General features: G+C 41.9%; 2 protein-coding genes and 1 long non-coding RNA gene across 4 annotated transcripts; 1 reads left to right on the top strand and 2 right to left on the bottom strand.

Annotated features, from left to right (window-relative positions):
- The first annotated feature begins 553 nt into the window (after window positions 1-553).
- On the top strand, window positions 554-2826 carry LOC124338132 (G2/mitotic-specific cyclin-A-like). The gene is made up of 7 exons (XM_046792207.1): window positions 554-902; window positions 977-1285; window positions 1341-1487; window positions 1550-1773; window positions 1838-2042; window positions 2108-2355; window positions 2419-2826. Exons 1-7 carry the CDS (start codon window positions 741-743, stop codon window positions 2480-2482), a joined length of 1359 nt encoding a protein of 452 aa, XP_046648163.1. The 5' UTR covers window positions 554-740; the 3' UTR covers window positions 2483-2826.
- LOC124338131 (serine/threonine-protein phosphatase 6 regulatory ankyrin repeat subunit C-like) lies at window positions 2691-11142 on the bottom strand. Of its 2 annotated transcripts, XM_046792205.1 has the most exons (29): window positions 10286-11140; window positions 10116-10217; window positions 9352-9450; window positions 9101-9217; window positions 8819-9022; window positions 8645-8750; window positions 8379-8575; window positions 8192-8290; window positions 8023-8116; window positions 7474-7952; window positions 7211-7402; window positions 6925-7149; window positions 6648-6848; window positions 6360-6566; window positions 6135-6285; window positions 5864-6072; window positions 5601-5798; window positions 5331-5537; window positions 5137-5268; window positions 4873-5079; window positions 4661-4797; window positions 4497-4598; window positions 4142-4428; window positions 4015-4082; window positions 3858-3945; window positions 3579-3787; window positions 3384-3519; window positions 3160-3279; window positions 2691-3063 (listed from the first exon to the last, which is right to left on the bottom strand). In XM_046792205.1, exons 1-29 carry the CDS (start codon window positions 10811-10813, stop codon window positions 2918-2920), a joined length of 5247 nt encoding a protein of 1748 aa, XP_046648161.1. In that variant the 5' UTR covers window positions 10814-11140; the 3' UTR covers window positions 2691-2917. The 2 variants fall into 2 exon arrangements, with proteins under 2 accessions (XP_046648161.1, XP_046648162.1); XM_046792206.1 differs by lacking the exon at window positions 3160-3279 and having other exon boundaries at window positions 10286-11142.
- Window positions 11143-16650: 5508 nt separating this feature from the next.
- On the bottom strand, window positions 16651-16823 carry LOC124338133. The gene is made up of 2 exons (XR_006917669.1): window positions 16742-16823; window positions 16651-16684 (listed from the first exon to the last, which is right to left on the bottom strand). It is a non-coding gene; the product is annotated as an uncharacterized LOC124338133 (long non-coding RNA).
- Between the last annotated feature and the right edge of the window lie 1273 nt (window positions 16824-18096).

Genomic DNA, 18096 nt, shown 5'->3' on the forward strand with positions numbered 1-18096 from the left:
TTTTTGAAAGAAAATTGGTTAGAAACAAAAAAATTGTCACAATATAACAGTCATAATCAACAATTCATTGAAAAATATCGACAAGAAGTCCATTCCATCATTTGCAGCTCTGAGAGCAGTAAAACCATATAAAACCCTTCTAACAAAAACCCTTTATTTATTTATTTTGCCGCATTCTTTTGTTGCTAGATTTAACCATGAAAGCCGTTTTCGAAATTATTTATAGATTTTTTTTATGATAGCCAAATTCGATGTTTGGCGCTAGTTGATGTGATTGTTGATCGACATGAAACGACATCAGGTGGCTGCTCGTGCTTTCTTCTTCTCAACAATTTAATAATGAATTTCAACCAATTATTGAATTTAAAGTATTTTTTACCTTTTAAATATTCTATTCTATTTCATAGTGTATTGAAAACGACTATTTTGTACCGCATTCCATTCAACAACCTGATGTAGCTTCCAGTACATAGCGATCTGGCAATGCCGATCTTGAGATGTTCGAATGAGGCTCCTCCTCCCCCTAACCGTCACAATTTCGAAAATCGAGAACGTTGCTTACTGCACATTCAGTCTTGGTTAGATGAGTCGAGAGGAAGATTCTTATGAAGAACAGATTCATCTGATTTAATAACGGACTTCCAACGAGGTCTTTCATTCCCTGTTAGTCCCGCCACGTTTTGTTCACTTTTATTCCAGGGACGTTTTGAATTGAATTGTCTTGTAAAACCTACGACGTCATGGCTTCTCACTTCGACCAAGAGAATCAACTTCCTTCGACGCAAGCTGCTTCTTCACGCTTTGGTTTGAGGAAAGAAGCCGGCCAACCGAAATTGGGGCTTTCAATCGTCAACTCCAATGCTGCTAATTCAAAGAAGGCATCTCAGCTTCAGAGCAAGAAGGTAATGATTGCAACCTTTCTAGTTTTGAGTGTGTACTGTGTCTTGTAATGAAAATGTTGTTTGGTTGTGCTCAGGCTCCTGCCTTTGCAGTGTTTGATGAGAATGCTACTGATAACACTGATAAAGTCAACAAGGGACAGAATTACTGGAACCCAATCCCACCCATCAATGTGAAGCAACAGTCGTTTGCTGAACCGAAGCAGGGGTTTGCTGTCTACAGAGATGAAGTTGCATCCAAGTCCCACAGACAAGCTTTGGCTCCAATTTCTCAGAGCCTTGAAGATTCAGCTTGCAGCTTTATGTCCATGAACACAAGTTTACATCAACTAGACTATGTTCTCCAGCACAAAGAAGAGGAATCTCGTGAATCCTTCAAGATTCAAGTAAGTTGCTGTTTGACTAGATCGAAAACTGTAGGCTAATGTGATTCATTTGTAGGATCATCTCAGCCCTATGGTAATTGATGAATTAGGCCTTGAAGAAAGCAAGCCATGTGCTACCTTTGCTGAGTTAAATCGCCATCTAGAATCTGCTTTACCTGAAGTTTACCTCAAGGACATTTACAAGTACCTTAGGGAATGCGAAGTAAGTTGATTTGTGCTTCTTCCTTTTAGACCTGTAAACTAAATTGCATTATTGTGTTGTAGGAACGCCATAGACCTAAGCCCCATTACATGCGTAAGCAATCTGACATTACTCACGGCATGCGCGCCATTTTGATTGATTGGCTCGTTGAAGTTGCCGAAGAGTACAAAATCCACAACGAAACATTATTCCTCGCCGTTTCTTTTATTGACCGCTTTCTTTCGCACATGTCTGTTTTGCGTGGAAAGTTACAATTGGTTGGAACTGCCGCCATGTTCATTGCCGCGTAAGTCCAGCTTTGTCTCATTGTCTTTATTCGTTAGAAACTTATTTCGATTTTGATTCCTCAGTAAATATGAAGAGATCTACCCACCTGAGGTTGGCGAGTTCGTCTACATCACCGACGACACATACACCAAGAAGCAAGTCTTGCGCATGGAGCATTTAATCCTCAAAGTTTTAGCTTTCGAATTGGCTGTGCCAACAACGAATTACTTTCTCCAACGCTACATCCAGACGTCTCGTTCAAGTGAGACGTGTCTGCACTTGGCATCGGTATGTTTTATGATTGTGTGACTTAAGTGTTGATAGCTTGATAATGCTGTCCTTGCCCTCAATAGTATTTGTGTGAATTGACATTGATGGAGACTGAGCCATACCTGCATCATCTGTCCTCGGTTGTAGCCGCCTCTTCCGTTGCACTAGCAAGACTCGCCTGTGGAAACGAAATCTGGCCGTCACACGTGCAGGTATCATCCGGTTACTCCCTTGAGCAGTTGATGCCTTGCATCAAGGATCTCCACGCCACGTGGGTTCAGGCCCCATCAAGCCCTCAACAAGCTATCCGCGAGAAGTACAAGGCCGAAAAGTAAGTTTTTATTGCCTAGCAATATTTAGTGACCAATTTTGTAACGTTCGTTTTTATTTCTAGATGGCATGCTGTTTCTCTGACGACTCCACCGCCCATCTCTACGTTAGAATTGGCGCAGTTTTAGCGATGGATAGTAATCACTGACCTTCTAAGAATATTTATAATATGAAATTTACGTGTTCTTTCCCCTATTTCCCACAAAGGACGTTGTACATAACATCGATATCTCGATTGTTTCCCTTTCTGCCATTCCGATTTGTCTCGTTTTAACATTTTTTTATTTTTCGAAAAGTCGTGAAAATTTAAACCAAAAAACATTTGAAAAAAAAATAAGAAAACATATCGTAGTCATGGCTACGAATTTTCCCTCATCCTGTGAATCATATCACTGTCATAAGTTTCAATTTTTGTACAAAAAAAAATCCTAAAAGTGTGCTGCTAGATTTAATACATGACTTGTCAAAACAACTTTATATTCTGTTCTGTTAGCATTGCATATCATTTATAATTCAATATCCAAAAAATGTTAATAATTAAATAATTCATAATTTTTTTCTATTTAATTGCACTGCGACAAGTTGTTGCTGATGTACTGCTTGACGACTACGCGCCAATCAGTGACATGTTCCAAGCTGTTGCGATCGCCGATAATGGACATTTGTGAACTAAGAGGTGCCGGACGGACAACCCCCAATGCATTGGACTCTGCAACCCCCAAAAAATTGTTGAGGTTTAGTATTATATTATTTGTACACCCGTTGGAAATTCTTTAAATTTAGTTTTGTTTAGCAGGACAAATACCTCGATGACCGACTTTGGTTTTGTGCTGGAACTTTCTCATCCATCCTTTGTTGTTCTCACTTGCCGATGGGGCACATTGTCTAACCAGTCGTGCATGATCATCCGCATTCTCATGGACAACTGAGGGTTGAGGTAGTAATGAATAAGCGTTAGATACATTAGTGGCATACGAGCATACTGGACATGCTTCTTCACACAAAAGATGTTTTTTAAAAGAATGTTACCTTGTTTCCTAGATAGTTGCCACAGGTAACTAATCCACGAAGTAAACAGATTGAGTGGAGATGGAGTGGCCGCCGTACGATGCATAGCCCGAACCAATTTGGCCAGTCCAAACTTCCATTCCACATCTGATTGAGCCTTCAAAACTGCAGTGTGAATCCAAATAATTCAATCTTTATAATAACACATGATTTTACCTGTATTCTCTGGTAGGTGTCACTCATCATGGCAATAAGCATGTTGATGAGCACGACGGTGGTCACCAGCATGTAGAACCCGAAGACTATTTTGTAGAAAAAGAGTGTCCATTCGGGCTGAGCTGTCTCCATTCGCAAATCGGCCGGTTGCGTCAGACCAAACAGCGCGAAGAAGAGCAATTGGAATGTGTCCAACGGTGTCACCACAACTGTGAAAGGATCAACCACACTGTGATGAATCATTTACGGTAGATTATCTTAAACATTTAAATGCATCACCTCCTGAATTCAAACCACCTGTTATGGTTTTAGCCGTGATGGGTGTGATATCCCTTGCCCAAAACGGTTGGTTGAGTGCAGCCACATGCTGTAACCAGACAAAATGTCCTTCATTAGAACAACCCAACGAGAAATTTGCTTATCAATCAAAACCAACCATCGTAAATCCGAACATGAAGATGGCCAAAATGATGAGGAAACGGCAAGCGTCGACCATCAGGTTCCCTTGAAACATTTCATTTAGATATTAAAAGAAACATTGAAACTTGATTGAGACAACTAACCGATTATTATTGCCCATGGACCAAACAGGTAATGGAAGGACAGGAAATCGAGGAGGAGCATGCAACACAGTAGGACGACGACGGCCAGCAGTTGATTACGGAAGAATAGAGCCACGGTCCAATGCTCCGGTTTCAAGAGGAATGCTACGGCGTGGATCAAAATGGCAATCGCGCTGATGAAGAGGATAGCGATCCTGAGCCAACCCAATCCGCCTCTGTCTCTTGGTGTGGCAAGTTCAGCCAGTAAAACGCCCGATAGCCAAATAAGTAGCAACCATTCGTACCAACTAAAAAATTCAATTTAAAGGAGATGAATTAACAAATTGTACTAATGACAACTCGTATTGCAGATTACCAAGGAAGCAACGACGTCCGCAAAACGGGACAAATGGGCAAAGTACTCGTCAAAATCAGGAGCGTCATTAAATAGATGTGAGACGTCAAGTAAGCCATGAACCTGTAATGTATCGTTTTACCTTATAGTACTGATTATCTGTAATTCATCTTTAAAAAATTTACCTAATGACGGGGATTTTGTCGTAACGATGTCCGAGTGGAAGACACAAGCAGAGCCAAACGGGCGGCAATACGACGCAGCACAGGAACAGTAAAAGAAGTTTCCACGGCGCCCATTGCAATCCTCCTAGCCAGACTTCCTGATTGTGTTGGAAAGAAGAAAGAAAATTATTGATTGACTGGAACGACCAAAATGAACCTTCTTTTGAGCTGACTTGAAGGTAGCGCTGGACAGCTGGATGGGAAATGACTTCCTTCTGTTCCTGTTCCACAAGGATGTCTAACAGTGGCATCTGCCTCCGATCTTGGGCCGTCAGAAGACGGGCAGCTCCTTCCAAAGATGAAGCCAAGGCCAACAATTCAGTAGCCATCGACTCGCAGTGTTTGGCAGCTTCCAGCAGATCCTTTGACCTCTCTTTTTCCTGCAATACGGATGACATCAGGTAATTTTAATATGAATTTCATGAAAATCAATTTACCTTGACGGACAAAGTGGCTAGGATGTGCGATAATTTGGCGGCCACGTCCACAGGCGCTGGCGATTCCAAAATGAATTCGCACAGTGGCAAGTTGTTGTGATTTTTGCCACAAACCATCAGGTTGTAGACAAACTAGTTGATGCGATAATTTATTTACTAAACTCCTTCGTGTTAATTCATGAATTAAATCTTACTTTGCGATCTTCCATCAAACCGTAGGCATCATGTTCCCGTTTCAAAAGTAAAGTCAAGACGGAAGTGTGACCTTCTGAAGCTGCGTACCATAACGGAATTCGTCCATTATCGTTGAAACTGCGAGGCGTGGCTCCACTGTCCAGCAATAACTGGACCATTGCCAGATGACCGGCTCGAGCGGCTAGATGAAGGGCCGTCCATCCAGCCTGAAAAGAAGAATCCAGCTATGAAATAGAGGCGACTTAAAAATAAATCCGCCAAAAATCTACTTTGTCTGCAGCATTGATGTCGGCTCCTTGACCGAGAAGGAGCTCCACTAATCGTCCGTGCCCGTGAGCGGCGGCAACATGAAGTGGTGATCGCCCGTGTCCGTCTGGAGTGGTCAAGAGTCCAGTCGAGCGGCTAAGTAAGAGGCCAGCCACTGGTCCGTGGCCTCCTCGGCATGCCAAGTGCAATGCGGTAAAACCCTAGTCAAACAGATTTAAAAATGATTTCTAATCACGTTCGATCTATAATAGATGCGGTGCGGTACATTTTGGGCAGATGGCTGGTCCACCGTGACGCCGGCCGAGTTGAGAAGGAGCCGGACAACATTCTCATCGCCAGAATATGCAGCTAAATGTAATGGCGTCAGCCCAGCCTCGCCGTCCAACTCACGAAGAACTCCCGTTCCTGATAAACTTGTCGGCGCTTCTGATCGCACACCGGCCGGAACGTGAGCCAACATTTCTCGAACAATTTCTGATTGACAGGCAATTAAGGAAGACATTCCAAATGTACAACGGAACTGGTGGAATTCTCACCCGATTGGCCGTAGCAAGCAGCGACGTGTAAAGAATTCAATCCGGTTCGACGACTCGCATAGCTGAGCGTGTCGGGACTGGCGTCGCGTAAGACGTCGATGACTACATTGTGCCCGTTTTTGGCTGCCAATTGAATGGCTGTGAATCCGGCCTGTCACGGTAGCAAATCCAATTTTTACACAACACAAATTCCTGTGATGTACAAAAGTGAGCAGACTACATTACTTTATTCTCATCCTGCGGAAGTGCTCCGGCTTCCAGCAACATTTTCACCACATCCGCATGTCCACCTTCAGCCGCTAGGTGGAGAGGAGTCGATTCGCTCGTCCGGTTGCGAGAGGCCGTCACGATCGATAGGTCGAATTTCATCAACTGCTGGAGCACGTCCACCGATCCTTGCATCGCAGCAATATGGGCGCAGGTATTACCGTCCTGTCCGATGGCATTGTCGTATCCCATGAATCACTTTTTATTAAGAAATGTTTCTTTTTTCTTTCTAGGGCTTTATAATACCTTATTGGCTGCCAACACAAGGGCCGGCTGGTGTTTCAGAAACAAACGCACCACTTCTGAGTGGTTCTGCTGGGCGGCCAAATGAATCGCTTTACGACCCAACTCGTCCGCTGCACTCGTTTCGGCTCCTAACTCAACTAAAAGACTGCACACATCCAGCTGGCCGGCTCCGGCTGCCAATTGAAGTGCCGTTTCCTTCCGCTAGAAATAAATCAAAGGGTAAATTCAATTGGTCGTTCAACTTTAAAACATTTAAGTTTTTTTTTTTGTTTTTTACCAAAGTTAGTGCGTCAATCGTGGCTCCGTGGACAGTCACCAATGACCGAACCAGTTCAGTATAGCCTTTAAGGGCCGCCAAGTGGATAGGAGTCAGTCCGACACGCGATTTGCTGTTGACAAAAGCGTTGTGAGCCAAAAGAGCGTCGCTAACGGCCCCGTGTCCCGATTCAGACGCCAAATGTAAGGCCGACATTCCGTCGTTATCGAAGACGTCGACTCGAGCCTGGAGGCAAAGTAATTACGTAATAAAACATTATAAATAGGCCTTGGTAATTATTTAATACCTGATTTTGAAGTAAAAGTAGAGCGCACTGAAGATGGCCGTTCTTAGCCGCCACTTGCAAAGGTGATCGACCCAATAAATTCTGTTTGTTGACCACCCGCTGTAATTCCGTCGGTCGAATGCTGGCCAGCAGGGCCACCAGAACAGGAACGTTACCCTGGGAGGCGCAGTAGTGCAGTGGATTCTCTTTCGTCTTGAACCAAAATATGATTGAAATGTAATTACATTTTTAATCTTTTCAGGAGTTAAAATTAGACTGTTTACTTGATAGGTGTCGAGACTAACATCTCCGCCGGCCTGGAGCAAAGACTGGGCAATGTCACGATCGGGATATTTTCCTTTGACGGTTGTGGTAATTCGGGGTTGGTTGCTGGCCGCGTGTAAAGATGTTTCACCGATAGAGTTGCGGGTATTGACGTAGGTAGCGGCTGAACCCGATCCGGCTTGGACGTGTTCCAGTAACAGCTGGACGACGGAAAGCGTGCCTGGATGTGACGTTCCGCAAGCCACCTGGAGAGGCGTTTCACCGTTGATGTTCACCAGTAAAGGATCAGCTCCATCGGCAAGAAGGAGTCGAACTACACCGAAATGCCCCTCACTGGCCGCCACGTGAAGTGGTCGAACTCCATCGGCTCGATTGATGTTGGCATCGCATCCGGATTTCAGTAGCATTTGCACACATTTCTCACCTCCTTCCGTCACCCTGGCCGCTATATGCAAAGGCGTTTCTTGCAAGGGTCCAGCTGTCCATGTAGGAAAATTTAAAATCAATTAAATTAAATCATTTATCAATTTAAAATAATCCATGTATACCTCGGATGTGAACTTGAGCTCCGTATCCCAACAGGGTCTCTACAACATTAGCTTTTCCGGCCTGGACAGCCACATGAAGTGCCGTGTAATTATCCTATCGAAACAAAACCAACAAATTAAAATTGAGATTTTTAAAACCTAATCTGCTGTTGATTATGTTCATTCCTACATTTGTAGTGGCATCCACTTGTTCGCCCTTCAACAAAAGAGTCTGGATGACTCCGACGTGGCCTTTTCGTGCCGCGATGTGAATACTCCTGGCTCCACTCTACAATTTCAACAAGCCCAACGTTGTTAGTCGATTGGGAATTGGATTCTCACTATTGATTATAACTTTCAAAAGATTTGTGTGTTACCTTGTTAGGCATGTGAAGTGGGACTCCCTTTTTGAGCAGCATCAGGGCCGTCTCCGGGTGTCCGTGGAGTGAAGCGACGTGCAACAAAGTACTGCCATCTTTGGTGCGCTCCAAACAGGATGCCCGGAACTTTTCCGTCAGGATCTCGACGACGGCCGTCCGACCTCTTTCAGCTGCCAGCAGTACCGGCGTTCGATCTGCAACGAATTTTTCGGACGTGAGATAAGGTCAGATCAATTTCTTGATTAATTTTTATCGATTATTACCTTCGTTATCGGATATGTTGGGATTGGCGTGGAGCATGTGAAGATATTTGACAATGTTCTCGTCGCCGTCGGCAGCCGCAATATGCAAAGCAGTTTGCCCCTCGGCCTGAAATGGATCCAACGGTTATTTGACCGTCAACGCTAATTAGTGAAAATAATTTTTGTTTTTGTTACGTTGGTGGCGTCGACGGGACTTCCTTGGTCGTTCAAAATCCTCAAAAGTTCAATGTCCCGACGTCTGGTGGCCGCGTGAAAGGCGATCTCCATTTTGGGTCCGAAAGTGGCTTTCACCTGGACATCGCCGTTCATATTGAGCAACTCTTTAGTCACGTGCATGTTGCCTATTTCCACGGCGACGTGCAGCGGTAGATATCCCTCCTAATAATCAATCACAATTGAAAACAATGAAATGATACTATTAAGTCAAGACCCGAGTCACGCAATGTCGAATAAGACCTGATCTCTGGCCAAGCGGAAGTCTTTAGCTCCGGAAGCAAGTAGCAATTTGGCGACGGAAGCACCCGATCCGCCCGTTCTCGACGCCACTAAATGGAGGACATTTTGTAGTCGAGGCTGTTTTTTAAATATCCCCCAACGTTTTTAGTAAAAAAATATTCCAAACAGAAAAAACAAAATAAAATGAATTAATGGCGATGATTAGGTTAAAGATCCTCCGTTTACTTGGTGCGCATCTTTTTATTATTTACCCCGGCCAGAATGGTAATGTCAGCCTTCCGTGCCAGCAAGTTCTTGATGACATCCTCTCTCGAATACAACACGGCCAAGTGGAACGTGTTATAATTATCCTGTGTACACATATCCATCAAAATTGTTAAATTCCGGGGTTAGAGAGAGAGAAGAGTCGCGCACTATTCCCACTAAAAAGAAAAGGAAAAAGTTTCCCTAACTGCGAATAAAGAACCAGACTGCTAGGGGGTGTTGAGGATCGCGTGCGTCTTTTTATTTCGGTGGCGGACTCCCGTCAGCACCGCGTATAAGCTCGGGATAATAGATGACTGTATTGTGTCACGCGTCCGCACGGTTTATGTATTTAAAATGAAAAGTCGTGGCTCTCCCAACGAGAGATGTATGCCAACCCAAGGGGTTATATTTACACTAGCATATATGTATCACTATATTTATCTGTAAACAGTTTACACGTTCCTCAACTTCTTCTCCGTGTGTTTGCCCTTTTGTTATATTTTGTTATACTTGCTGACCCGATTTGCGCTCTCGTATACGCAGTTTCTCTCTTTATTTTCTTGGGTTGTTTGATCGATAATATGCTCAGAGATGACAGGTCAGAGCCACCGCCATAAAAAATGATCATCACCTGTTGACGTGAATCGTTAATAAGAGTGCTACTGCGGGCGTGCAGACAGAGCACGCCGATGTGTAGACCGTCAAATTTGACAGAAACAAAAAAATAACCCAGGAAAAAAAGAAAGAAAAATGAATCAAGTTTAGGTACTTTGTTAACGGTGGTCAAGTCGCAGCCGAGCTCCATCATCCGTTCCATTAGAGAAATTCGGTTGTCCTTAACGGCGTACATCAGCGGCGTGTAACCAGTGAACTATATCATCAAATAATATTTTTAATGGATCCAGGTAGTTTGGGGGGAGGAGGTGAATTTTTTAGTACCTCGTCCTGGATGTCGGCCAGTGGTGAAAGTAATTCGGGTGAATTTTTGTTGGCCGCAACTGTTTGTTCCAGCGTTTTCATGGCTTGTTCCAGTCCGCCCCATTCGTTTTTAGACGCCAACCAGAGAATCTTCTTCTTGGCTGAATCAATCATCCGCTTGCCGGCCACTTTGTTGCCGAGGCTGGAAGAATCGCCAGTCGACTGGATCGAATCTCCCGATTCCGGTGTCTGGTCTCGGCTTTTCGGCATTGGACTTGTGTTGCGATCCGCCGATGGCTCCCCCTGTTTACTCCGGATGGAAGACGTCCGGCTGATGCTATTAGCCGCGCCATTGTTGTTGGCTCTGCCCAGCAGCGGGCTGTCGATTGTGTCTGGCACAACTGGCGGCGAATCCTGATCGGAATTGCTCACCGGCGGAGTCGATCCTCTGCCCGTTTTGGAATTCTGCCTGGACAAGAGAGCCGTCACCGGTCCGCGTTTCTTGTCCGACCTGATGCCGCCGCCTCCGCCTCCACCTTTCAAATCCATGGCAGAAAGTCGATGGATCGAATCCGATGCCCAGCAAGTCCCCAAGTTGAGATGCGCTTGGTTTTCAAAAAATGGGATTTTGGAACGTTTTCTGGAACGATGCAACTGGCCGACTGGTCAAACGGCTACTGGACTCGAGTTGAGTGCCCGTTGTGTATACAACATCTCTGTCCGGGGGGCCGGAATTGGAAAGGAAAGGAGGGAGACACTAACAAACCCGAAACGCCGAGTGAGCGTTCCGCCGGACCCAAGAACGCATGACCAAAGACGATCCTTATTACGTTTTTTAACACACTTTTGTTTGTTCCCCCTCGTTGATTCTTCTTCTTTCTGCTGGCCTTTCACAAGAAAAGTAAACGCAACGGCCATAATGCCATATACTACTACGCCTACACCAAGGCGATTTCACGAACAAAGTTATGATGAAATCGCACGCCGAGCACTTGGAGCAGGACGAATAGAAAATAAAATGACAGCCCCCGTGGATGATCATTATGTGTAGAATTTTTACAGCGCGGAATTGTATCAATCGGTATACACGTATACAACCTGGGTGTACTATCGGTCGTCTGAGACGCACTTATTTATTTCTCTTTCACGGCAGGCCTGACCGCGCACCACATCCATTGTCGGGCTAATTTACGATGTTTGCGTCTACTTCGTTAAAGAAGTAATGAAAATGATTTTGTTTTTCCCTCCCAGGGAGCTATACGACATTGGCGGTTTTTCGTTCAAAAAAAGAGAAAACTTTTGAAAGCCGCGCGCCAATGACCCACATTTGTTTTCCTTTGGCGGAGTGGTGATGCTCGCGGCCAGGGTGGGAAAAGTTCCGCCAACCGGAATGATGGGCTTCTTCCAATTTCTTATGGAATGTCGATCGCTGTGTGTGTACGGTCATTTTGTTTTGCCTTGAATTTTCATCTTGTTTTTCGGTGATTTTTTCGTCGATGGCGACAACGTCCCTGTTTTTCGTCCTTTTGTGTCTCCCCGCAAAATGCGTCATAACAAAAGTGCAGGTTCTTTCATTCTCTCTCTTGTGTGGATCGCGTATAAACAATGATCTTGTCTCCCCAACGACCTGCAGTCTCAATCGCAGGATTTTTATTGCGCCGCGCCGCGGCAGACGGAAGACGAACATTTTTTGGCAGCGTTTCTCACAGCCTTCGCGAGTGTCGATGGAAATGAACGATATCAACAATCCCCTAGTCGACAAACAATTCTTTTTCTTTCAGAGAAGAAAATGATTCTGCGGGACGGGGTTTTTGTTGTCTCTAAACTTTTGCGCCGGTCGAGATTGAAAAAAAGAAATAAAAGTTTTTCAATGGAATCGCGTGTTCGACAGTTTCTATACATCCAAATTGATTTTATTTTCGACTTTTAGAAGCCTGGAGAAAAAAAAAAATAAGAAAACTGGCTGGGCTGTGTAATTCCCATTTCTCACGAAGGATGGAAATCAAGTTGCAGCTCGGCTGCTCCTCGCTTTTAGATATAAATATATACATATACATATCAAAACGTATATATATATATATATGTGTAGGTTAGCCTTTATACTGCAGTGGTACTTTGATGCTGTATACATATACACTTCAATGGAGGGTGTTATATACAACGGGCTTCCAGTTGTTTACACTGCCGCGCGCGGTACAAGAGCACCAGGGTGTTGGTGGGACGCGCGGTCGGAAAAGGAGCGCTAGGAATAAGAACAACATTTCACCTTTTTACACTCCCACGTACTATGTGATACGTTACGCAATAGACTGGGATGTTGGGGAGTGGCTCGTCGTGTGGAATCATCACTTTCGTAGAGTTTCCAGACGGTTGCCACGGACCAGTCACGACAAAACATCAAGCCAAAAAGATTGGAGATGTTGCACATGACTTTGATTCGAATCTATAAAGGTGACTGCCAGTTTTTTTTCTTTTCCCATTTAAAAAAAAAAATGTTGATTGTACTAGAAATTTTCTCCACGGTCACACGACTAAGAGAATATATATAGGCTACTCTATTTTATGGCGGCCATTGAGCATGGCCTTAGAAGAAAGTGCGAGCGTCACGAACACACTCGTCTCATCAAAAAGAGTTATTTTCTTTCTTAACCGCAGGTATTTTCTTTTGCGTCGAAATTTGTTGTACTACTTGTATTATGTGTGAACCAACCAGTTGTGATTTCAGCTCTATAGATGGCTGGAACGGGGTGTCTAGTGCCGGACTGAAAGGTGAGATGCCGTTCTAGTATATTCCACTCTCCGTCATGGCCACTGAGTCTGAGAAATATGTCAGATGGACTTTCTAGGTCTTGTAATTCTTCTCTGCTTACCTTTAATCAATACGGGTTTCTCCTGGAAACGTAAATGCAGTCCTTCTTTATATTGAGACGAGCCGCCCCCTTTGTATTTCTGTACATATCTCTCCGATAGAGCTAATAGATTTTTTGCATGACGGAACTTATTGAAGAGAATCTCTTCACAGCCAGGTATATATGACGGCATTCCGGGCCAAAGAATAAAGGGAAACAAATAACAATACAATGGAAGGCCGAAAATCACACGAGAATGGAATTTGAAATTCAAATTGAAGTACCGTAATAAAGGCGACTATTAAATTGCGATGGGATTGCGTATTTGGAATTTTTTCATCGCAGGAGTGTAACACGAACTGTGTAAATTTTTGATGAGTGTTGACAAGTGCTGGCGATTTGCCATAAACTATCCGACACGAAATGGTTGGCTGCGTTAGCATGACTAATGTTTATTTAGACAATATTTAGATTATCGAATATTTTCATAAATTGTTAAATAATGAGCCTTATTCATTATTGTGCCGAGTATCTAAGAGATATCTGCTTTTCATAACATTACAACATATCATAGAGTTCCATTGGTTTTACGTTTGGTATTTATATCAACGTAGTTATTCTATCATTCTATTATTTAGTTTTCCAGATTCTTCTGGTTAGTTATCGCAACTCCTGACATCCGAATCAGAGACTAATCGAAAGTTGGATTGGTCTGTTTCGTCGCTTGCAGGACGTGATGCACATCATTGCGGGATGTTGCATTGCACAACTACAAATAAAACAAATCGGTAATATAAATGTTATTTCAACTCAGTTCTCTATGAGGACGATCGACTACTTGGTTCAATTCTCTTGAATTAGAAACTTGTAAGTTCCCAATAAAAATTTAAAATTGTCGAAGTAAGGGCAATGTTCAATGATGCTCATTCTTTCAAATTCTCGTTATCAACAGATTTAAACACATTTGAATAGAATAACAGTATCTTGGCAATGCGACTTACGAGCCCAATGCACCAGCCCCGTTTGCCATAAACTATCCGACACGAAATGGTTGGCTGCGTTAGCATGACTAATGTTTATTTAGACAATATTTAGATTATCGAATATTTTCATAGGTTTTTAAATAATGAGCCTTATTCATTATTGTGCCGAGTATCTAGGAGAAATCCGCTTTTTATAATTATAAAAATTTGTTATAATAAGTTCCATTCGATTTAAGTTTGGTAATTATAGCAGCGTAGTTTTTCTCTCATTCTATTACTTTATATTCCAGATTCTTCTGGTTGTTTATCGTCTCTCCAACATCGGAGCTGTAGAGGCTCTCTAATATCGAGGCTCTTGACAATAAAGGGAACATTCGGAGTGTTAATGTCTGCTCACCAAATGGAGATTAGTCACCATCATTGCGGGATGGTGCACGGTATCAATGAAGTTTAAGTACTAGTACTATAAATGACGTTTCAACTCAATTATCTATGGGGATGATCGACTTCTTAAGTCAATTCGCTTGAATTAGGAAATTGTAAGTACCCAATAACGTATTAAAATTGTTGAAGTAAGGGCATTGTTGAATAATGCTCATTCTTTCAAATTCTCGATATCAACAAATTTAAACACAATTGAATAGAATAACAGTATCTTGGCAATGCGACTTACGAGCCCAATGCACCAGCCCCGTTTGCCATAAACTATCCGACACGAAATGGTTGGCAGCGTTAGCATGACTAATGTTAATTTAGTCAATATTTGGATCATCAAATATTGATATTGCAAGTTTTTCATTAATGAGCTGTATTCATTACTAAGCCGAGTTGCTGGTGAAAATTCCCTTCTGATGTTGTTGAATTTATCATAGAATTCCAAAAGTTATAAGTTCGCTCACTTCACCAGTGTAACTGTTGTTTGATTTTTTACTTAATATTTCTGATTACTCAGATAAATTGCGGTGTAGGATTCCAATCACTTCAGCAGGAGCAGAAAATTATCACAGCTCAACGTTGATTATTAAGGACTTCGCAGTCTATATTTAATTAAGTGGAGAATGTAACTTTTTCTGATCGCAGCTGTTAACGGAATAAAAGTCAAATAAAATATTATAAATTAACGTTAATTGCGTCTATTTAAATGTTCATTCACCTAAGTTTTCAATGAGGAGTATATACTATTTATGTCGATCTGCTTGAATTATCAACTTGTAAATACACAATATGAATTTTAACTCGTCGAAGTAAAGGCATTGTTAAAAGTTGCTCATTTTTCACATTCTCGATTTCAACAAATTAAAATGAAATTTAGTAGAATAATAGAATTTTTTTTTTCGTTTTGAAGAAATGATGACATCGAAGCTCCGGACACTAGTTCTTTTAAGCTAAAATGGGCAATGTTTCTCGCGACCACAACACACAATATCGTCGCTTCGTATTTTTTTCATTCTGGGAGTGTATTTTATATATTTATTTGATCGTGTACTAGGAGCACTACGGGCTAGTTTGGGCCTATGCGAACCAGTGTGTCACATCGATCCGTGACATGAAATTCGCAATGCCGTGAACTCATGACTATGGTTAGTTTGGGTTATTAAATACGAATTGGTTTAATTATGAACATTATTTATCAGTGTGTGTGCTATTGGAGGCAAATAATATTACTGAAAAAAATCTAATGATGGATGATATTCATATGGTCGAAGAAGAGAACAGTCACAATAGCTAATTTAATTGATAAAGAGTATTTATTATTCTGGGTATTTTCAGTCTATTAAGGTAATCTTGAGCCATTGAATTTAATGAATAAGGGCCAATGCGAATTAGTAATAGTATTCCTGTTCAAGCATCAGTATATACAATTACATTTCGATTGGTTCAATGGCTGTAAGATCGAAAAGTGATAATAATACAAAATTTTAACGAAAATTATATGAAGTTACCATATGAAGTTCTTCTTGGTGATAATCATATGCTGTTACGAATTACTGTGTATCAGTTTTTAAACAAAATCTTATTTTAATTAATAGTTAAGACGGTGTAATAATTGATGAGAATTGTTCATTTGTTCTTATACCAACATTGAACTCATATAATTCGCTCTACCGGCTAATCTACATTTATACGTGAAACACTTATTCTATAGCAGGCTAAGTTGAAATGGGCAATCGGTTTTTCTAACAGTTATTTAAATATTTACTCGAATATTTACAATTGAATTAAATTTACTTCAATTTACTTTTTTTTTTATATATAACTGAAATAGTGAAATGCAATTTGGTTTTTATTTATTTCATTTTGAATGATAGGTGGGCTATATCATCTGGGAGAAAAACATTTTCCACCCACAGCAAAACGCAAAACGGTAATTGAGCATGGCGAATCCCACAACATCATGTGATTTTCTGTTCCATTCATCTTGATCTCGAGATTACGACTGCAGACCCCTTGACATTTTGGGCTCCGTGACGTCCTCTTCTGATCGTTAGTTGAAGGTGAAAAGCGTTTTGATCTTCTTTCTTGACATTTATGGTTTCTCAGAGCTGTCTTTTTCGCATCTGCGCTGCCGGCATGGATAAACCATTTTTCTGCTTGATACAAGGTATGATTATATCTACTCCGCTTTTCCTTAAAACTAATTTTACTTTTCGATTGAAGTCCTCCAAGAAGCAGCAGCCGATTAATCCCATCACACCGCAAGGCTGGCCGTTTCTTCGGTACCACACAACACGACAAACTGACGATTGAAAGTCTTCACCTCGATACTCATTTTCGTGAGCTTTCGTGAATGAACTTTTCAATTTGAATTCGTTGCCTCTACTGTAGAGTCCGGAATTTATAATTCGTTTCATCCAATTTATGGACAATCCCGTAAGCTTTGACACTCTAGTTTGAGTAATCGTATCAGCTGAACCTGAACATGCCAGAGCAAAGGGAATGACGTAATCGGTAGGTAATCGAAGTTGAAGAAGTAGTCTATTTGCGTGAATAACCCGTGAGCTTCTGGTTTGTTCGAGAAGCTCTTATTCTTTCTTTCGCCTTTTCAATGCTATTTGGAATTTGAACACAGTCACTGGAATAAGTGGCCTCGGGAGCTAAAAAGGGAAGCCGATGGGTATTTCGGTCGTCGATTTCAAAAGCGGACGTTTACTGCAAGTACTTGACTTCCACCAATCAGAACCGCTATTCACTTTCAGCATATTCCACCTCTACTGTTATTATAATACCGCAGCAGTTTGGGATTAGTTTGATTCGAGTCCTCAATAGGCACTTTGACGGATTGATTTCCGCATCACGGAATACTTTGCTGAAATTATGATTTAATTTTATAATTCTTCTATGGTGATTTATTTGACTATTTTTAAGTCCCACGTATGAAGAGCTGGGACTGAACCATTAGCGGATGACGTTCAGCCATTTCCCAGCCATTTCCCTTTCATCATAGGAAAGTAATTGGTGCGTGACAGATAGGATTCACTAGCTACTCCATTTACCAACATTTTCGCATGAAAAACTTTATCCATCTTCTATCAAATTGCCTTGTGTATTTACGAATAAAGTGCAGTGAAGCCTTTGATAAATCATCTGTCTCATCAATTTTCGAAGCAATCATCGAATTTTTACTATTTCCCCCCTAAATTTATTTGTGCTGCGAGATACGCTTAAGATTCTCTCCAAAAGTCTCATTTGAACGATTGCACTAGTATGTAACGCAATTTAATGACCACGCAAATGAGAAAGAAACTCGTTCATTATATTCAGCATAATTATAACATTTGTGTTCTTGATGAACAAAGGATTTGAACGCTCTAAACGGAAAATGTTCACGTTTCAGAACTGTTGTATGAATTTTCATTAGATCAGAAATAATACCCCCATAGAGCATAAAGACTGCTCATTCATCATTCATGCAATCTTATTCGAAAGACTATGCTAGGGGAATCTGGGATTTCAGGTTATAATGTGGTAGCAATAGAGAAAAATGACGTGGATTGCGTAT

Source organism: Daphnia pulicaria, chromosome 4 (assembly GCF_021234035.1).
Source record: "Daphnia pulicaria isolate SC F1-1A chromosome 4, SC_F0-13Bv2, whole genome shotgun sequence".
NCBI lineage: Eukaryota > Metazoa > Arthropoda > Branchiopoda > Diplostraca > Daphniidae > Daphnia > Daphnia pulicaria.